The sequence below is a fragment of the Acomys minous genome (genome assembly GCF_964271855.1).
Source record: "Acomys minous genome assembly, chromosome: 7".
Lineage (NCBI taxonomy): Eukaryota > Metazoa > Chordata > Mammalia > Rodentia > Muridae > Acomys > Acomys minous.
This window is the reverse complement of record NC_140488.1, coordinates 109,191,524-109,214,092: the sequence shown is the minus strand read 5'-3', so window position 1 is coordinate 109,214,092 and position 22,569 is coordinate 109,191,524. Positions and strand designations below refer to the sequence as shown.

The window sequence follows — 22,569 nt, the reverse complement described above, 5'->3', positions numbered from 1 at the left end:
TCACCCTCCCAACTGCTGGAATTCTAAATGTCAGCTATCATGGGCAAACATAAATCCTTTCCCCCTCTAGTGTGTTTTGGTTCAGTTTGCCACAACTTGTTATCACCCAAGGAACTATGTAGATCAGGTTGCCCTATGGTCATGTCTATGAAGGAGTGGTTTGATTCTTAGCTGACATGAAAGATTCAGGTCACTGTGGGCAGCACCATTCTCGAGTCAAGGGGTGTTAAACTATATAAGACAGGAAAAGGATAGATTGAAGTTAGATTTAGGCAGGCAATACATTTAGGCAGGGTACATTTTTCTCTACTTTTGACTGTGAATGTGATATGCCTAGCTGCTTGAGTTCCTGCCTGACTTCCATTCAATGAAATTCTTGAATTATAACCAAAATAAATCCTTTATTCTTTATGGTGTTTTCTGTCAAGAGTATTTTAGCACAGAAACAGAAAAAAATCAGAAAATATGTTGGTAGTGAACTGGTAAGGTGGTTCAGAAATAGAACTGACATTGTTCAGCATTGGGATTTTTAAAAAACCTATGGGAGCTTTACATTTGGAGCATATTTTACATTATTAAACAGTATCAGACTTTGGAGGTAATGGTTGTAAAGTTATGGTGTAGCATAGCATGTGCTATGTCAAGTTAATATGGTAGAATGTTCTGGTTAGCTTTAACTGCCAATTTGACATAGCCAAGAGACCTCTGGGAAGAGTTATGTAAATCAGGTCAGCCTCTGGGCATGTCTACAGAGAATTGTCCTGATTGTTAACTGACTCAGCACCATTCCCTAAGGAAACCTGTCAGCTTTATTTGAGAGCAAGCAAGAAGGTATTCACAGGTTTCTTCCCTCTCTGCTTTCCACTGTGGATGTGATGCTTTAAGTTCCGGCCATGACTCCCCTGCCATAACAAACTATAGCCTGGAATTGTAAGTGAAATAAACATGTTCCTCTTCTGTGCAGCTTTTTGTTGAGGTGCTTGTCACAGGAACAGAAATGAAATGATGACACACAGTACTTGGGAATTTGAGTCTGGCATATTTGACTTAGCATGCTGGTATCCAGTACCATCCACTCTCTTAGAAAGGACCTAAGTTTCATTTGTCATGGCTGAATAAATGCTATTGGTGTATATATATAGCACATTTTCTTTACCCAGCTTGGATGGGCATCTATATGGAAAAATAATGCAGCACTAAGCATGAATATGCAAGCACCTCTGTGATGTGCTAAGTATTTCTCAGGAACAACATGGATGGATGATAGTGTTATACTACTTTGCAGTTTTTGAAGAACTTTCATACCAATTTCCAAAATGGCTAGGTTAGTTTACATTCCCACCATCAGTGTATGAGGGTTCCACTTTACCAGCATCCTAACTAGCATTTGTTGTTACGTGTGTTCTTAATCTTAGGCATGCTGTTTTTATGATCAAATCTCAGGTAATTTCCATTTGCCTGGTACCTAAGGTTGTTGGATATTTTTCAACTACTTATTGGCTATTTGTGTTTCTTATTCTGTTAACTGTCTGTTCAGTTCATCTGCCATCAAATTTGTTTTCTTGTTGATTTTCAGCAGTATGGGCTGTGCTGGTAACAAAGGAATGGAGCAACAGAAACAGAAGAGGACAGGCAACGGGCGTAATAAAAAGAAGACTGGAGGAGAGATGCCAACACCGGAGCAGTCAGTCAGCAGGCAGTAAGAGTGACAGATAGAGAAGCTACTGAATACTTTGTCAGTGTCCAGCACAGGAAGAAGAATGGTGGTGAAAGGAGGGAGACAAGATAGGGCAAAGAGCTGAAGCTAAAGAAACATAAAAGGCTGTTAGGAACCTAACAAAAATCCACATATATTCTTCACCAAAACAATTCCAGAGTTTCGTTATCCATTCTTCTACTGAGGGACACTTAGGCTGTTTCCATGATCTGGCTATTATGAATAAGGCTGCTATGAACATGGTTGAGCAAAGTTTCTTGTTGTGTGCTGGAGCATCTTCTGGGTATATTCCAAGGAGTGGAATGGCTGGGTCTTGAGGAAGCCCTATTCCCAGTTTTCTGAGATAGCACCAGATAGATTTCCAAAGTGGCTGTACTAGTTTGCATTACCACCAGCAATGAAGGAGTGTTCCTCTCTCCCCACATCCTCGCCAGCATGTGGTGTCACTTGAAATTTTGATCTTAGCCATTCTGATGGGTGTAAGATGGAATCTCAGAGTTGTTTTGATTTGCATTTCCCTGATGACTAAGGAGGTTGAGCATTTCTTTAAGTGTTTCTCAGCCATTTGGTATTCCTCTGCTGAGAATTCTCTATTTAGTTCCAAGCCCCATTTCTCAATTGGGTTATTTGGTTTGGTGGTATCCCTCAATAGAAGAATGGATAAAGAAACTGTGGTACATTCACATTATGGAATACTACTCAGCTATTAAAAACAAGGAATTCCCGAAATCTGTGGACAAATGGATTGAACTAGAAATGATCATAATGAATGAGTTAACCCAGAAGCAGAAAGACTCAAATGGTATATACTCACTTATAACTGGACACTAGCCCAAGGGATATGTCCCATGAAAGTCTTCACTTACCAGGAAAGTGGGACAGAGGGGAGGACATTCTATTGGGCCTTTAGGTGAGAGAAACATAGAAGAATGGGGAAATAGAAGGATCCAGAGGGTCCTAGAAACCTTCAAAAAGAACATTAAGATGAGCAGATCTGGGCCCCGGGATCCTGCTCAATCTATAACAGCAGCCAAGGACAATACGTGTAGTAAAGTTTGAACCCCTACCCAAACCTAGCCAATGGACAGGACATTCTCCACAGTTGAGTGGAGAGTGGAGTTTCACACATACTCTGGTGCCCCACATTTGACCACGTCCCCTGGATGGGGAGGCCTGGTGTCACTCAGAGGAAGGCTAGCAGGCTACCAAGAAGAGACTTGATACCCTATGAGCATATACAGGCGGAGGAGGTCCCCCTCAGTCACAGTCATAGGGGAGGGGAGTAAGGGGAAAGTATTAGGGAGGGAGGAATGGGAGGATTCAATGGCTGGGATAACAATTGAGATGTAATATGAATAAATTAATAAAATATATTTTTTTAAAAAACTGAAGTGGAGACATAGAGAGGGAGGCACATGTACTAAAGGTCACCAAGCCTGGACTCTTTCAAACATCCCACATGTCGCACAAGCTCGGTAAAGGTTAGCATGATACAGAGGCTCCAGTGAAAATAACTTTATAATCTTGGGGGCAAGTAAGGTTAGATATACAAACAACTCAGATGACATGTCTAGAATTACAAGAGTGTACATGTGGGGTTTCACAAACCATTCACAGAAAGAAGGCACTTTCAAGTTGTATGATCAGGACGTATTTCATGAAGAAAGTGTCTAGTAAGTGTAAAGTTGAAAGAGAAGACGGATGATGAGTTATTACCTGGAAAGTGTGATGCTCCCATGTAGGATCTGGTGTAGAGGAAGTGCTCAGTATTTTCATGGACCTCTACTACTCAAGCTAGTATACTGCATATTTCCTCCTGTGATTCCTATTATCAGCACTATGTTAGGGATATATGTGTGTATGCATATGAGGATGTGACACTTTATAGCACTTATGATGGTGATCTCTAAAGCCACATAGTGGATACAGACCCATCAATATCAATGTCACCTTGTGTGCCCATGTGGACATACTGAGGGACTTCATTAAAACAAACAGGCAAATAAAACAACTTCCAGATATGAACTCTCTCCCCTGATACAGTGACTGTCTAAAAGATTATGAGATGTAACTTGTGAGCTTTTGTGAACTCATCCAAATCTTGTTTCAGCTATGGAGTTGAGGTGACTACTTCTCTGAGTGATATATCCAATACAACCACTTGAAGAATTGCAATTCACATAAACTTACACAAGTATTTGGCAAGCAAGACTTGCTTTAGATTTTGTTTTAGAATGATGGATTCTGCTTGTCAGTTTCAGATCACCTAGCAGTTGACAAAATATGTATCCTGCATATGTCTGGGAGGTAGCATTTGAATCTTCAGGATGAATAAAAAGCACCCAAACTGATCTTGGGATACACCATCTAACTCACTGGGGGATTCAAAAGAACAAAAAGGTGCAGAAAGTGCAACTTTGTTCTTTCTGAGATAAAACATTCACGTTTTGTTTGTTTGTTTTTTCTGCCCTTAATCATCAGCATTCCTAAATCTGGGACTTTAGAGATTCAGACTAGGGGTTTATGCCATTTCCTTTCACCTTCCCCTCACCCTTCCCAGACTCACATTGCCAGATTTCCTGAGTGGAGCTTACAGACTGTGGGCCTTTTGGTCCCCACATTTGAAATAACAAATTGAAATAACAAATCTATTTCTGAGATACCAGGCCTGCACAGCCAGTCCTTGCACAGAGAGGGTGCTTCTGTACTGACAGCAAATGGATTTTTCTTCTAGAACGGGAAAAATGTTCACATAAAACAAACCTGAATTGGTAGTGAAAACTTCATAAAGTTTGTGGAAACATAATTTGAAAGACAAAATAAATTTATTTAAAATTTTTTCAAGGTTGACTCAGAGTTCTTTAGTTAATGTATAAAATTTTCAAAAAGAGTTGTTGAGACTTTTGAATCACATTTTTACACTGGATACTGAACTCAACTGGAAATTGGAGTTGTTCTCTAAAACAAACCAAATTTTGTTACAGCTTGAGTCTGGTTTAATAAAAACACTCTTTAGCTGTATCCATTTTCTATGTTGGTAAACATATTAGCAAAAACCCGGTTTTAAAGCATGCATATTTATATGCATACAGTTCTAAATATCAGAATTGCAAACTCTTTTCTTAGTAACATACTCCCAAGTTGTCTATATTCATAAATTTTTATCATATTCACCCCTATTGGTCTCTTATTCGCTCCCTCCTTCTAATGAATTCTTTCATCTTCCCATCTAGTCCTATTTTTATGTCTTTTGTTTGACTCATTACATTTAATTACGGTTTCTTGAATGGTTATTTACTGAAGCACAAGCAACTTAATCATTACCTATACCACTGGAGAAACAACATCCCCCTAAGCAACTGTTAACTGCCAATCACCACTGAGGAAAAAGAAACCCCCAACACACCATCAACTCTTAACTGCCAATAGTTCCTTTGGCTTCCATGGTGGAATGTTGACAGGCTCCATCTCATTTAGAACCTGGACAGGTAATCACAACTGCCAAGCAGATACTGTTTATATGAACAGAATAACTTCTAATAAATTTTTCTCACATTATCTTTCCCTGGATGATTCTCTTTAAAGGTCTCGGCCTCTAAGCACAGGATTTGATGGTTGAGCCAGGGAGACTGTTCCAAGTCTAAGGCCACCCAGGAAAGCACAGTAAATATTAGACTATATAGAATTACATAGCACCATCTTATTGAAAACAACCACAAATTAATATTAAGAAAGAAAAAATAATGTGTAGTATTTATTTAACTATTTCTTGTATCACCACTTAGAGTAATAGGTAGCCAAACTATAATCACTTATTGTAAATGCTCCAATATCCTGGCAATTTTATCTGTATCTTTCTTCAAGCCGTCTTAAATTTGGAGACTTAAATAATACTTTGAAGTTTATTTTATAGTGAAGATTTTCTTTTTCCCCACAAACCTTTAGAAAGTTATAAACATGTATTCTGTTCACTTTGTGACAAGCAAAGTGTTACAAAAAGATTTATCTGATATACTAGTAGTCATGAGTTACATTTTTTAAAAAGTTCAGTCAAGAGGTTCTCCTGATAGTAACATTTTCCTAACTGTATTCTAAATACTTACTCTTATATACACAAATAACTGTAACTCTCACCCTCATGAAAGAAGCCTCTTTTTGCAGAAGACAGAGACCAACATAGAAAGCCACAGCTGGAAGAATTAGGAGGTGTGGAATTTTTGGAAGTGGTGCGTCACTGAAGGGGGACTTTGAAGTTTTTACAGGCCTTGCAATGCTCTCCCCTCAGCCATCTGATCAAGATAAAGAACTCTCAGCTACCTCTCCAGCACCATTTCTGCCTGTGTCCTGCCATGCTTCCTGCCAGGATAATGGACTAAACTTTTGAAACTATAACCAAGTCTCCAATTAAATATTTTCTTTGATAAGAATTGTTTTGGTGTCTTTTTTGCTGCAACAAAACGGTGACTATGACAGAAGTTGGTGCCAGGAAGTAGGCTTTTGCTGTGACTGGCATGACCATGATGTTTGTGGGCAAAATGTGGACTTTGGGACTTGAATGCGCTAAGGGGTGCATAATGGGCCATACTAGTAGGACCATGAAAGACAGTGCTGCTGAGAGCAATGTACGTCATGATGGACTGGCTCAATTGATTTCAGAGTGGCCTAGAAAGCATTGTTGTTATAAATTAGTGAAGACTGTAGCTCTTTTCTGCCCTTGTCTAAATAATCTGCCTGAGGCTAAATTGAAGAGTTGTGGATTAGTAGTATTGACAGAGGAGATTTCAAGATAACCTAGTATTGACACTGCGGTATAGTAATTAGTGGTCACCCTTATGCTGATAATGAAAAGAGGAAGCTGAGCAAGGAAAAACGCAAAATGTACAGCTTGAAGAGAAAAGAAGCACCAAGATGTGTAATAGAGCTAAGTCCTGTGCTCAAGGAGATGTAAAGCTTAAAGAAAAGTAGTGAAGGAAAGGATCAACAACAAAAGCTGATGCAGATGTGATTGAACTAGGGGATCATGCTTCAGTGCCAGTAACTTGGCAGCTTCAGACATGTGGTTCTGGTTTTAGAGTCAAGGATACAAGAAAGGGGTTTTGAAATTTCCCCCTGTGGATAAGGAAAGTCACTGAAGCCAGGCATGTGTCAAGATTGTCTCCTCATGAAGGCCCAGAGAGGCCATTGTATGAAGTTGTGAAACAGAGAATTCTCAACAGAGGAATATCAAATGGCAGAGAAACACTTAAAGAAATGCTCAAGCTCCTTAGTCATCAGAGAAATGCAAATCAAAACAACACTCAGATTCCATCTTATACCCCTCAGGATGGCTAAGATCAATAACTCAACTGACACCACATGCTGGCGAGGATGTGGAGAGAGAGGAACACTCCTACATTGCTGGTGGGAATGCAAACTAGTACAACCACTTTGGAAATTTATCTGGCGCTTTCTCAGAAAACTGGGAATACGGCTTCCTCGAGACCCAGCTATTCCACTCCTTGGAATATACCCAGAAAATGCACTTTCACACAACAGGGACATATGCTCAACCATGTTCATAGCTGCCTTATTCATAATAGCCAGAACATGGAAACAGCCTAAGTGTCCCTCAGTAGAAGAATGGATAAAGAAACTGTGGTACATATACACTATGAAATACTACTCAGCTATTAAAAACAAGGAATTTCCGAAATTTGTGGCCAAATGGATTGATCTAGAAATCATCATAATGAGTGAGTTCACCCAGAAACGAAAAGAGTCAAATGGTATATACTCACTTATATCGAGACACTAGTCCAAGGGGTACATCCCCATGAAAAACATTACCTACTAGGAAAGTGGGTCAGAGGGGAGGACATCCTATTGAGACTTTAGGGGTGAGAAGCCTGGGAGAATGAGGAAATAGAAGGATCCAGAGGGTCCTGGAAAACTACAGGCAGGTCTGGGCCCTGGGGTCCTCCTCAAACTATGGCACCAGCCAAGGAAAATATAAGCAGTAAACTTTGAACCCCTACCCAGTCTAGCCGATGGACAGGACATTCTCCACCGTTAAGTGGAGAAGGAGATCTGATTTTCACACAAACTCTGGTGCCCCATATTGGACTATGTCCCTTGGATGGGGAGACCTGGTGGCACTCAGAGGAAGGATAATAGGTCACCAAGAAGAGACTCGATACCCTATGAGCATATACAGGGGGAGGAGGTCCTCCTCAGTCACAGACATAGGGGAAGGGAGTAGGGGGGGAAGTGGGAGAGAGGGAGGGATGGGAGGATACAAATGATGGGCTAACAATTTAGATGTAATATGAATAAATTAATAACAAAATAACAAAAAAATTAAAAACAGATTTATAGATTGATAATTACAATTTCTCATTAAAAAAGGACTCTCTTTGGTAAGATAGTGGAATACTTTCTCTCAGGTTAACAAGTATAAAAAGACTTGGTTATGTACTTGATACCTGATGATTCTGTATATGTGTATATTTGTGTATATATTTCTTAATTTTTTTAAAAGAGAAGGGGGATGTGTGAGAAAGACTGTAAGCTTTGTCACAGGTAAAAGAAATCTTGGCGGGCTTTACCCTTGGGCACCCATGGATACCTTGTGATAGACTGAGTGGAGCCTTGTGATAGACTGAGTGGGCCTGGAATTCAGGAAGCAGATCTGGGGACTCCACCTGGACCATTGTTTTCCTAATCGACCCTCAATGGGAGAAGGAGACCACCCTTCTCACATGACACAGGCAGGTGGGGAAGGGAGAACAACAGGTTGAGACTGGGCTTGAGCGCAGCACGTGGATCAGCAAACAGGCTGGACCAGCATGCAGGCCAGAGACACCTAAGGACCTGTCCCATGGAACAGATACCGAAAGGTTCACTCTTTTTTCCCTTTAACCTTTTTTTCCTCTTGTATAAGCTAGTTGGGTTGTATAATAAAGTTTAATTGTTAAGAAACAGGAAAAAAAAGAGAAACCTGGATTACATTGGAGACCCCAAGATGTTGAAGATGTCAGAGACATGGGATACCTGCCAAGAAGAGATGATAGCAGGGAGTGGAACCAGCCCAAGAGATAGAAGTGTCAACAAAGCTAAAAGGAGTTAGAGATCTGAAGAGTACCTTGACAGACAACACAGAGATGCAGAATTTGGAGTCTGCCCTGCTGGTTTCTGGTTTGGTTTGGTCTGGTATTTCCTCATTATGCTCTCTTTGGTCTCTTTTGAAAGTTACTATATATTCTATGCCATTGTATTTCCGAAGTATATAATCTGCTTTTTGATTTGATAAGGGGCTACAATTACAGATTGCCTTGAGTTTCAGAAGAGTCGCCAGACTTTTAAACAGTGTTGAGATTGTGACAGACGATGGGGACTTTTGAAGTTGGACTAAATGTAATTTTTCATTATGATAATAACCTAGAAGTGGAACGTGGTGGTTTGAATACGAATGTCTCTCCATGGCTCATAGATTTGAGAGCTCTGTCCCCAGGGCACTATTTGAAAATATTAGGAGGTGTGGCTTTGTTGGAGGAGGTGTGTCACTGCGGGTGAGCTTTGAGAGTTCAAAAGCCCATGCCAAGCCTAGAGTCTCCCAGACAGCAAATTAAGATGTAGTTCTCAACTGCTTCTCTAGCATTTTTGCCTGTGTGTCACCATGGTGATAACAGACTAAACGTCTGAAACTTTAAGCCAGCCCTCAATTAAATGCTTTCTTTGATAAGAGTTGCTTTGGTCATGATGTCTCTTCACAACAATGAAACACTAAGGTTTTTTTTCACTTGATTGGTTGGTTTTGTTCTTTGAAACATGTTCTTATGAAGTTCAGCCTGTCTCCAAATGTGCTATGTGTAGCAAAGGCTATCTTGAACTACTTCTTGTCCTACCTTAACTTCCCATGTGCCATCACAGGGATATAACTCCACTTCTAGTGGGGCACATCAATTCTGACCTATGACACTATATGCAAAATTGAGCCCTGTCAGCTCCTGATCCTGGCATACCTTGACACTAATGTGATCACAGACCTGATTAGAAGCTATTGGGAAACGTGGAGGCTACAGTGTGAAACTATTTCTGGTATTTAATTGTACCCTCTTCCAGCAGAGCATTAATAGAGTCTGGTTTTTCCAAACTGTAGGGAATCCATCCTCACCATCTCACCATTTCACTTCTCATAGAGGCATAAAGGGCTCATGCCTCATGCCTTTCTAAGAATATCAGTGTTCACACTGGCTTATTACCTCCTCTAAGAGTTGGATTCCTTGTGCTTGTAGAATGGTCATTTGACAGAGCATCATTTGGCTTTTACTGTGCTCCACATGGGCCCTATGTTTCCTATAAAACCCATGGACATAGCTCAACACAGTGTTTAAAGGGAAAGCAGTATCCCTGTTGATCCTTGACTCGACAACAGCTTTGGAAACCAAGGCTAAATCATGTTCACCCTCGAAACTATGCCCAGAAAAGAAACTATCTCAGAAAGATTAGAAAGGCTGGACCCACAAACTACTGCATGAACTATAAAGTCTACACAGAGCTGTTCATCCTACATGTTTAACCAACCTATCTGCTCTAGCTTCTCCCATATGAAGTCAGTTCTTCTGTGATGCTGTCCTGTAACATACATGGGGAGGAGTATGTTTTAGACTACTATAAGCCACAGATATAAGCCAAATACACGGCTTTTCAGCATCAGACAGCTGTTTAACCAACAGGGTATTCTAGGCCTAGGCTTCTCACAAAGAACATGACTTGAGAAAAGGTATCTGAGCATAATGATTGATTCGTTCCATGACATTCTTATTGAAGGCCACTGGGCTAGAAGAAACCAATGTTCGGTAACCGGTTAGACCTGCCTGAATTGTAGGTCTTAGGTGAAATAGCATTTATATACAATTGTTTAGTATACCAGTGTGCACAGAAAGCTGAAGGATATGTTCCACTATAGGTACCAATGCTTATGTATATCTTCCCTTTTAAATGAGGCAGAGATTTAATTTTTTTTTCTAAAGGAAAACACAGATCATAGTTTCTATTTTGTATGTTCCCTTCTGGTTTCACCATTACCCCTCAGTGCTCAGTCAACACACCTGATCTTTGAGGACATACTAACAGTGTATCGCTCTCTGCTCCCCCACAAACCACCATTACCTGCTGAGCTGCAGCATTCCTAGCCAAGAATGAAGTCTTTCCCACCATAGTCCTTGTTTTCACTAACCCCTTTCTAGATAGGAGCACCATTCTGGTAATCCCAAGGCCTTCCTTGCTCAGAGCCTGCCAGGAAAGCTTCTCTGTGTAGGATAAAGGGGCAAAAGAAAAAAAGAAAAAAAGAAAAAAAAAACAAAGCACCTGACTCTGACTTGCTCCTAAAGACCAGGGCCAAGGAAAGAACACACTGACCCAGACTTGACCCTAAGACTAGGGCTGAGGAAAAATAAAACACATTGACCCAGACTTAACCCCAAAGACCAGGAATAAATTTCATGCCAGGATAGCTCTCAGAGTCTTGTGGGGTCACACCTTTGGCAGGAAAGGTGCTCTCAGGCAGAGCAAATCTGTAACGTTTTCCCTGGGGAAACCAGCCCAGGTGGGAGCAAAACTGTTCCTTTTGCTTTGCCTGCAGCAGCTGAGCAGAGCTGTAACACTTCTACAGGGGCCCCCTTTCCCGTCAGCGAAGCACCGCTTACATGCTGGCCTCTCCCTCAGCTACCTCTTGACACCAACGCCACTGCTCACTCCACCCCCATTAGAAACTTCTGCCCAGAAATCAGCTTAAGTATCCCATGCTGACCAACGTTTCTGTGGCAAGCCCCCACCCACCTCACTCCTCCCCCAAATCGCCCCACATCCTGCACTCTTCGGTGTTTCACGATCGCCTCTAGCTCAAAACGACGGACTGAAATGAATCAGAACCACTAGTAACGGTTTAGACACTTTAATACAATGTCTTATTTGTCCCCCAGCAAGGGAGACATGGGGACTGATTGGACCCAAATATCAGTTGGCATCAGATTCTGGTGTCTCAGCAAAGGTGTTGAAGAGTCTACGGAGCCCTCTTTTTTTCTTTACAACGTGGACCACGTGTTCTGGAGCTATGCGCTTCTTGCCATTGGTATGGGCTTCCTCCCCAGCCAGCTCAAGGAGATTGGAGGTCACGGACTCAAGCACAGCTGCCAGGAACACCGGTGAAGAGGAGCTCAGGCGCCGGGAGTAGTTCCCCTCTCTCAGGAAACGGTCAACACGACCAACCGGAAACTGAAGTTCGGCCCTTTTGGAGCGGGAAACAATCTCTTTTCGCTGTTTGCTTTCCATTGTGGCTAGTTGGTGGTTTTCACTCTTCTGGCCTGGGTCTCTCAAAACGCCAGCTTTTATAACCACCAACAGTCAGAAGAGGTCTTTGTGACAACATGTTTTGTGACGTCATTTGTGCCCACTGGGCTCTGATCCTCCTTCAGTCTAGAAGTGTCCGTGATAGGAAACGGTTCACCTTAACGAGTACATCCCCCTTTGGGAGGAAACTGTTCTGCTTTATTTCAACAGTACAGAAAAAAAAGTGTTTTTCAATTAAAACTGTTCATCCCACTTTAGGATACCATTCCATCTTCTATGATTTTAGCACTGCCTGTGACATTTTGTACATCCTTTTCCAGACTGTTGGTCACTAAGAGATGTTACAATTTGAACATGAAATGCCCCCCCCAATAGGCAGAAGAATAATTTCAAGGAATCCATTAGTATACTGAGACCCTGCTCATGGGTTAAAAAATAGTCCAATGTGTAAAATCTGAGTTTTGGCCTATAGCTATGGCTTATTTGTAGAAATATAGGCCTCTAAATCAATTTCAGGGCAGTACTGAAGAAGGCCTTAATTTGAGAAAAGCCCATAGTAGGTTTGAAGGAACTCTAGCTAGGATGAGCATGGCAAGCATGGCTCTGGCAGGCCTTGCCCTTCTCCCTCATTCCCTCTTCCTTGCTAAAAACTGTTAGAATATATCCCTAAAGCTAGCCACCAAGGTCTAGTCCCTTATTTGACACTCCCTCCTCCTGAGACCAACTACTAAGGGTCCTGGAAGCAATATCAATATTGAACCAACATATTAATATCAAATCACTGATCACTGTGTGTCTGGGACACGAGGGAAAGCAACTTGGCGCCCGTGTGGAGTCCAGCGTGTCCCAAGGACAGATAGCATATGTTTAAAGATAATAAAAAGTCCAGCTTGATTCAATGTCTCAGTCTGTGCCCAGGGTCCAACTTGACTCAAGGTCTCAGTCTGTGCCCAGGACCCAGCTTATCTCAAGGATAACCAGCTGTGTCTAAAAATATTCCACTGCCCCTAAAATGTACTAACCCCTCCTCGCTAGCCTGCTAAATTCTGCTTTTGCAAAAAGATATTTTTTAAAAAGCACTTGCTTCTCTCCTATTAGAACTCTAGGTGAGAGAAGCATGGGAGAATGGGAAAAAAGAAGGATCCAGAGGGTCCTAGACCTACAAGAAGAACATTATGATGGGCGTATCTGGGCCCAGGGGTCCCGCTCAAACTATGGCACCAGCCAAGGACAATACAGGCCGTAAACTTCAAACCCCTACCCAGATCTAGCCAATGGACAGGATATTCTCCACAGTTGAGTGGAGAGTGGGGTATGACTTTCACATGTACTCTGGTGCTTCACCTTTGACCATGTCCCCTGGAGGGGGAGACCTGGTGGCAATCAGAGGAAGGACAGCAGGTTACCAAGAAGAGACTTGATACCCTATGAGCATATACAGGGGGAGGAAGTCCCCCTCAGTCACAGTCATAGGGGAGGGGAGTAAGGGGAAAATGGGAGGGAAGGAGGAATGGGAGGATACAAGGGAGGGGATAACCATTGAGATGTAATATGAATAAATTAATAAAATATATATATTTTAAAGCACTTGCTCCTGCTTTTCAAGGTCTGCAGCTTAAAAGAGCTGGACAGACCCCGATGTGCCAGCTCAATAAAATTCCTGTGTATATTGCATCAACATCAGACACTGTTTCTCTCTGGGGACTCTGGGTATACACTAGAGATCTCTTTGAAGGTCTCGGTTTACACTACCAAGGTTCAGCCATCAAAGTGTTGAAGTCTAGCCACCAAAATCCTCTTTTGATTGCCCTAATTAACCTACCCAATCAAAATGAAACACCTCATTCTAATACAGGGTTTCCTCTTGTACCTTTATAAACTGCCATTTGCCTTCAAGAAAGCACTTCTTGAGGCTAGATGATTAACCGTTTTACCTCTTCTAAAATGTGTGTTTCTAGGAGAGTCTGTGACAATTACTACACAGGCCTGAGAACTAAGACCCCTGAAAAGGAGAGAGTCTCCTGAACTGGGGTCAATATTTTTGCCAGCAGAAACTGTAGTTTCAATATCCTCACTGCTGGGAGCTATTTCCTGTTCTTTCTAATCCTAACTGCATTTCACTCCCAAAGTAGGACTTTTTAAGTGTAGCAATGGTTGCTATGAGACCCTGGCCTGGGACTGCAGCCAGGGACTGTCCACGGCCGAAGTAGTTTTGTTTCACTTCCACTTATTAAAAGAGATACAACTGGAAATTAATCAAGTGAATAAGTTATACTATGGCCTACAAAAAAATGGAGTATTTCAAAAGACTCCAGGTAGCAGGAACAAGGAGAATAGAATAGAGAAAAAAACGTCCTGGCACACAGGTGCTGGGCACAAGTTTCATTAGGGAGAAAGTTCCTTTAAGGAGAGGACGTTGGCCCTGAACAAAGAGAGCACATACATATTGATACTAAGCCAATAACTTAGAAGCGATGATGTCTTTTCTCTATGTACTCTGTACCTTGTACTGTTTCGATTCAAAGTTGTAATTCAAAAAAACAACAACACAATAACTTCTGTATTGTGTATCTGTACTGTGTATGCTTGGTTGCTCACTGACTTCCGTGAATCTTCTCTGTGGGAAAATGTAACCAACCCTCCCCCCACACTTTCAAGAAATGTATATAATGCTAGACTGGCTAAAAAAAAAACACTCAGAAACTCAAACTTGAGTCACTTCTGTTTGTCAACGCCTTATCTCGTGTTCAGCGGCACTCCAAGAACCCCCGATTTCAAGGACCTATTCCCCAACTGAGCTAGTGGTCCGTGGCATGTTTCCTTCTGGCTTCACTGTCACTCCATCATCTCTGTCCCATTAAGCTCATGGCCACTGTGTGTAGCCCTTTACTGACACCCCTTTCCTTCTGACCTGAGACCTGCCTTCCCTCCCATGAAAAGACTCCCATGTAAAATGTCTGTTCAAACACAGTGTCTCCTGTTACCATACTGAAAATCCAACTTGCCAGTGAGGCTCCAGCCAACTTCTGAGCTTCTCTGAGGCTTCTTCTGTCCTCTCCATCCACTCAATTCCTCCCACCAGGGGCATCACCCAACCTCTTCCCCCCCCTCACTAAGAAGTGCTCCCAGGATTTAAATGCCCCCTACTAAGCACAACTTCCAGCTTCCACCCTCTCCTTAGTATCTCGTCGACGCCCCCATTTCAGAAAGACAAACTGAGAAGAGTCAGAACAGATAGGTCTCATTTAAACACTTTATTAGTATTCATGGACACCAGGGGAGCCTCCTCTGCTATTAGCCTTCATGGTTCTAGCTGAGTCTGTGAAGCTTCCCACCTCCCAGTTCTGTACCCCAGTCTTCAGCCATTCCTTCTGGGTCCAGGTATCTCATCAAACAGAGAGAAAGGCGCGTTCTTGAAGGCCTGAGAGGGTTCACAGTTGTTGTCTCCTCGTCTCTCTCCGTTTTGAGGACTATCTTGTTGGCCGGTGATGTTGGCTTCGGAGCCCACCACCTCCAGGATGTAGTCGGTAAGGTAATCAAGCATGGCAAGGAGGAAATCCGAAGTGGTAGAACCTAGACAGGGGGTATACTGCTCCTCCTGCAGTAGGCGGTACACATAGTTGACAGGAACCTGTACCTCAGGCCTAGAAGAAGACGACGTAGTAGCTTCCATCTGCTTGTTGTCACTGCAAGGTTTTTCTTGGTTCTTCTTCCCCGACATGATGGTTTGATGGGTTGGGCTCCAGTAGGTTCTGCCTGGTTCACCAGCAGGACTGGTTCTCTGAAGATACTCAATGTTCAGTCCTGCTCATTGCCTCTCCAGCTTCTGCCCCTCAGTGGCCAGGAGCTACCTTTATGACATCTTAGGCTTTGAGATGTCATTGGTGCCTAGTGGACACCAATGAGTTCTGGCTAGGCCTAGGCCTAGAAATGCCTATCACAGAAATCTGACTATCATACCCTGAGTTTGAGGGAAATTTAACTCCGTTCAATTACACTCGAATTACCATTGTAAAGACCATGTGTTTTAGTTGAAAACTGTCTGTCCTTACAACTTCTCATTAACGACAAGGCACTAATAGAGGTGTCAAATTTTCCAGGTAGAAGTTTGAATGTGTCCTCCTCAAGCAGTAATGAGACCTATTTTGATTACATTTATTTATTTAAATGGACTTGGTTAACATTCCCTCATATTACTTGGATACACCTTTGAACACATGTTCATTCCGTATCTTACCTGAGTTTTATTCCATTTGAAAAACATCTAATTTTTTGAAGAAATGCTCAGCATGTTTCTGGTATGAGTTACATAGAGATTATTGGTAGCCGTAGTTCCATTTAAGTCAGGACTTGTCTTTCTTGGATATGTTGGGTTAAACCCAGGCTCCAGGATATATCTGTTATTTTAATTTTCCTTTCTATTAATATCTTATTCCTGCTTTTTTGTTGTGTTTTGGTTCACTCATAACCAATAACGTTCCTGGTCCAAAAAGAAAGTGTAATGAAGAAAAGAATCTTCAATCCAATTAATATCAAAACCCAACTATGTCAAACTTCATTAGCTATTAGGATAGAACAGTAACCTCATGAGATCTGAGGCCATTCACCCTGGGCCTACTGATTTCATGCCTTTAGCTGTAGCCAGAGCTCTTCCCGCTGGACCCTCAGGTACTGAGTCGTGTGCCTTTTGAATGGTAGTACAAGGCTATGAATAATCTTTTCCAACTTTGTCCTTCACAATTTGAAGAATCCCATAGACTTTTTTTTATTGTTGTTATTTAGTCCTCTGTCACCTTTAATCTAATCTGGCATTATTTCAGCTGATATAACATTTCCCAGAACTCAGAGATCATCTTTTTGGCCCATGGAAATTCACTCTATTAGACATTAGATTCCTTCACAGGTCCTTAATCAAAGTAAATAACAAGCACACTACAATCCACAGATCCAGAGTCATTAAGTAACAAGGGGGACTGTAGGGGAAATAGAATAGATTTTGTGTGTGGACTAGAGGTGAGGTGAGTGGAATGGGAACAAGGGAAATCAGGTCAGGGAAGAAGGTACTGAGAGAGAGAGAGAGTACTGGGAGTGGGCATTTGAGGAGCAATGTGGAAACCAAGAGCAGTGGAAAGTTCCTGGAACCTATGAAATTGATCCTAGGGAGGACGCCTAGTATGATAGATATGGAGCCTGAACCAGCCATCTTCTATAACGAGGCAAGGCATCCAGGGTTGTGACTTGGATACCAACCTAGCCACAAAACCTTTGATCCACAATCTGTTCTGCCTCTAAAATAACTGGGGCAATAATGGCTCAAAGCTTATAGGAGTGGCCAAGCAATGTTTGGTCTAACTTGAGGCCCATGCCAGAAGAAGAAACCCACTCCAGACACTTACTGGATGGCCAGAGACCTAGGGTAGAACTAAACCCAACTGGAAAAAAAAGGTCAATGAGCTAATTCATATATAATATCATTATATTCTGCTATACTCATAGATCAGTGCCTTGTCCATTCATTATTGGAGAGGCTTCCTCCAGCAGCTGATGGGAGCAAATGCAGAGGCCCACAGGCAAGCATTAGGCAGAGCTCAGGAAAGTTCCTGCAGAAGAGAGGAAGTAAGTATTATAGAAGTCAGAAGGGTCAAGGACACTGGGAGAACATGGTCCACAGAATCAACTAAACAAGAATCATAGAGGCTCACAGATTAAAGCAGCAATAAAGGAGCCTATATAGGTCTTCTGTATTAGGCTCTCTTCATATATGTTATGTTTAGCTCAGGGTTTTTGTGAGACTCTTAAAGAGTGGGAGAGGGGGTGTCTCTGACTATTTTACCTGCTCTTGGGACCCTTTTCCTCCTATTGGGTTGCCTGTCCAGCCTTGATATGAGAGTTTGGGCCTAGTCTTATAGTATCTTTTTATGCTATCCCTGATATCCCTGATATCCCTGGAAGGCCCCTCTTTTTTTTTAAGGGAAAAAGAAGTGGGATAGAAAAGAGGTGGATGGGTAACTGGAAGGATTGGATGGAAGAGAAACTGTGGTCAGGATGTAGTGTGTGAGAGAAGAATAAATAAAAAGGAAAAAAGAAAAAAACCCATCTCTAAGTCTTGATTGTGCTGAGAAGCACACATCACATTTCTTCAAAATAGCCACTATGTGATTGAATACTTTCTTGTTTTCATTTCCTTAAGGGAATTATCACAAAGATGTCTTACTGCATTCTTGATTTAATCTACAAAGGACCACTTCTGAGAACAAATCTCTTCATTTTCATCATTTATAATCTGAGTAGGCTGAGATTTCTATGTAACCACATTCTGGTTCCTTTCTTCTTAGCATCCCTTCCTTTATTTTCTTCCTCTATTATTATACTACAAGCAGCAGTGAGAGTGGGGAGACCATGATTTCAACATTTATTTGGAAATCTGTGCAACTAAATAAATATTCACATCGATCAGTCACAAGTTCTTTTCACACAATGATAGGAAAAAATTCAACTAAAATTTTCCCTTACTAGTGTAGGCAAAACACTGACAGGACACCAACTGTTGAAGCATGCAAAGAAGGACTTGAGAGAGGAGAAATATTCTGCAAGAGGCAGTTTATAACTCTCACACACTAATACATCATCAAGCAATCAAAAGGGAAACCAGAAGATGAACCTGGGGCCTTAAATTAGACATAAAGCTAAAGGACAAAAATAATGACAGTAAGTACAGTATCTGTGCTTCTCTAGTCAAAAGCTAACAAAATGTAAAAGACAATTCATGCTAGTAAAATTTGGTTAGCCATCTCCTATCTCAAGTACCCATCATGAGGATGGAAACTGAGAGAGGACATAGTCTCAAGGGGGAAGCTTAAAACTTTAATGCTAGTATTTAAGCAAGCAATCGTCAAATGGCTTGTTGGGTGGTATATGAACTATACAAACAGATGAGGGCTCTAAAGTGACCATAAAACTAACTGGTAAACTAATAGCAATTAGCTGTGCTTCCCTAGCCCATAGCCAAGAAAAGCTACATGGTAACATCATGGTAATTAATTTAGTTAGCTATATTCCATCTGAAACAGCTATCTTGTGTTTGGAACTAGAGTTGAACCAAAAGGAATAGAATGCAGGTAAACCAACCAACAGTGATAGAAGGCTATTGTACTAACAGTAGGAAGCAGTTAGACCAACGGGATCAGGAAGTAGTTAGAACACTGGTAATAGATGGCAGTTAGACAAGCAGTTGACAGAAGGTGGTTAGACAAGCAGTTAAAAAACAGTGGTTAGACCAACAGAAATAGAAAGCAGTTAAAATAACATTAAAAGAATAGGTTTGGCTAACAGAATCAGAAAGGAAGTCAGACCAACAATAGCAGAAGGTGGTTGAAGCAACTGAAATAGGAGGTGGTTAAAGCAGCAGCAATAGACTAACGGTATTTGAAGGCAGATGAACACTCACAGAAGATGGTTAAAGCAAACAGAATGCAGTTAATTCAGTTGGGCTGAGAAAGTTAAATGCATTTCACACCAAAGGGCAATATGCTCCTGGGTAACACATCTTTTCCTTTTCTATTGCTTTTGGTTTTTCTTTTTTCCCCCTTTCTTCTTTCTTTTCTTCCATGACACTAGAGTTAGAACCTATGAACTCACACATACAAAGCCAATGCTAAAACACTGAACTATACTCACAACCTTTCTACTCTTTTAACTGAAAGAGCCTCACTGAGGTCCTCAAACAAGCTCACTATGTAGCCCAAGCAGGCTTTGAACTTGTGATCTTTCTGCACTGGACATCAGAATACCTGGGATTATAGGTAAAGGGGCTCTAACAGGCCAAGCATAGCAAACACAGACCCAAGCATGGGAGACACAGGCCTGAGCATGGCAAACATTGCAGACAGGTTTTGCCCTTTTACTCCTTTTCCACTCCCTTGCTAAAACTGTTATATATATTAAATAAATATAAATATAAATTTATATATATTATATATGTTATATATATTAAATAAATATATATGTTCAACCTTCTTGGCATCCAAGACTGAGTTAATTTCTATATATTGAATGTCAAACACAACAAGCATTATTACGTCTTTATGGGTGTAGAAAGAGGTTCTAAAATGACATGGGGTAGTGAATAGATGGCAGATAGTTTAACAGAGGTAACCACACTGTCTCATTCTCTTTAGCCACTTCTTCCATGTCTTAAAAATGTGGTTTTGTAGCTCTTCCCAAACATAGTACATATGCCCTCACCTCTTAAGTCTGGAGTTGTCTTATTACTTATGGAAATGGAAAAGGAGGGATGGCCCTAGTCTTTATTCAAGGCTTGTGGTTTTGCACTCTTGTCTTGAATCTCCTACTTTTATGATGTCAAGAAGCATCAGCCAGTTTGCTAGAAAATGAAAGATGTATTAATCAGAGTTTTATTGAGAAGAAGCATTAGGACGCATATCCTTTCCTTTTATGATTGAAGTAGACATGTACATGCATATATTTGGGTACATACATACAAATGAGAGGGGACTTACTGAGAAAAGAGATGAGGGAGAGGGCTACAAATGCAATGTAAAGTGAATAAGGTTTTTAAAAACAAATCTAATTTTGTTTTTAAAAGTATCAACAAAGAAAAAGAAGAAACCATGTATCCACTTGTGATTGGTCTTCTACGCCCTCATACCCCATAGCTATAAGCAAGCTTTCAGTTTTAGCAGGCTTACCTAGTGTAGACACTCCATTGAGATTAAAACATATATAATATGCTATCTTTTAAAAATATGTAATGTAAATTGCTTTATCATTAAGTTCATTTGTTCTTTCTCCTGCCATTCAAGTTTTCTGTTTCTTTGCATCTCTCATCATTGTGGTTGGAAACTGGAAATCTCAGCTCTTTTAGCAACTAGGTATACTGATCCTCCTAAGTACACATTATTGTTTCCCTTTTTATTTGTTTCCTGGAACAGTAAAGTATTTTAGTGATTTCCCTCAATGTAGATTTAAGTTCAACCAGACTCCCCGGGGAAACACCAATTTTGACAAGGTTCCTTTTGTCTCTTTCACTGATCACACCTCCACATTAAAACCCACCAATTACTAGCTGACTGCTCTCCTTTCCCAAATTGAGGGTTAAACCTAAGGCCCTGGTGCATGGAAAGCAAGTGCTCTACCGCTGACTCCTATGCCTGCCTTTCTACTGTGGAGCACAGTAGAGGTGGAAAAAAAGATGTATGTGATGTCTATACTGGCTTCTCTGAATTGTTATTTCTCTAGGTCGGTGTGGTTAAGTATTTACTATGTCCCAGGAGCATTGCCCTCATCTGTCTCTTTCCCAGCTTTCTTCAAATTAGCTAATGTAGACTTATATCTCTATTTTCAATTAATCTATTACTCTTTCTTCAATTTAAATTTTACTGCAACTTTCACCGATACTGAGAATATCTGTGGGCTTTAAATTTCTATACTTTTTGGCAAATGAACCTTTGTGGAAATTTTAGGATGTTCTGCTTTATGGTTTGCTTCTCTGTCAAGGAAAATTCTCTAAACCTTGGCTCTTGTGCCAGAGCTAGGGACAAAGGTACAGTGTTCTCAGACTAACATCCTATCATGGAGGTTGGAGCATTCTTAAAAGGAGAGGATAACATTGGTTCTTTCCAGCTTGCTTCTCTCAGGAAGGATCATATATGGATTACAATCCATGTAAGGAATGATCAGCTCCCCATGATGTCACAGCCAGGGTGCAACTCTGGGCCACACTTTCTCAGAAGTTAGCTCCTAGCAACAGGATGAAAACAATGCTGATATCTTGAACTGCACCTAAAAATAGCCCTTGCTTGGGAGTTGAAAAGAAATGGATGAATGCAGTTTTTGTTAAAAAGTCTATTGTACTAAGCAAGGGGGTGGAAGGAGAAGGCTAGGGTCTCAATTGAGCGACTACATATTCTAATAACTTTCATGAAGCATTCATATATTTTCTTGAATAACTATTTCTGCTAGGTATGGAAGCTCACATCTTTTATCTCTAGACGTAAGAAGATGAAGTAGGAGGATTGCTGTTAGTGGCCAGCCAGAAGTAAAGAGTTCCCCATCTTGGAAAAATAAAAACATATTCTCCATTTGTTGTGTCTGTGGGACCATTCCCAGAGATTTTAAATGACTGCGGAACAAATAATTTATAACATTTTCTGGCAGACTCGTAGCAGAGCACCTCACAGTATTAAGCTGAAAGAATTCTATTTTTTAATGTATTAAGGTATGTCACTTTATCACACCACATTATTGTGGCAAAAGATAACTGGCACATGCTACTTAATTGAGGATTCACAAATCCCCAGACTCTCAGTACTTCATGGAAAATCTAGAATATTTATTCCATGGAAAATGAAACAGCCCCAGAGACTTAGCACACTTATAAAGACCCTCTATGATAAATAACTGGTAGTCTGGAAAATACTTTCTCATGTAATTTCCAAAAGCAGTTCTCATAAAATAAGTCATGTGGGAAGGCTGAAATGAGGCTTAATTCCTTAAGCAATAAG

The 22,569-nt window shown here is 41.1% G+C and overlaps 3 protein-coding genes across 8 annotated transcripts in view; all 3 read right to left on the bottom strand.

Annotated features, from left to right (window-relative positions):
- The window catches only part of SYTL5 (synaptotagmin like 5), a 253,795-nt gene that overhangs the window by 148,951 nt on the left and 82,275 nt on the right, over positions 1 to 22,569 (bottom strand). The window lies entirely within an intron of this gene.
- On the bottom strand, positions 11,714 to 12,028 carry LOC311601267 (histone H2A-Bbd type 1-like; the record flags this gene model as incomplete). Its single annotated transcript, XM_084788645.1, has 1 exon — positions 11,714 to 12,028. One exon carries the CDS (start codon positions 12,026 to 12,028, stop codon positions 11,714 to 11,716), a length of 315 nt encoding a protein of 104 aa, XP_084644771.1.
- H2AP (H2A.P histone) lies at positions 15,292 to 15,885 on the bottom strand. The gene has a single exon (XM_084789034.1). The coding sequence runs from the start codon at positions 15,765 to 15,767 to the stop codon at positions 15,405 to 15,407; it is 363 nt and encodes a 120-aa protein (XP_084645160.1). The 5' UTR covers positions 15,768 to 15,885; the 3' UTR covers positions 15,292 to 15,404.

What these genes read in the sequence shown, in the direction of transcription:
- H2AP (XM_084789034.1), bottom strand. Translation starts at nt 15,767, where the DNA reads ATGTCGGGGAAGAAGAACCAAGAAAAACCTTGCAGTGACAACAAGCAG.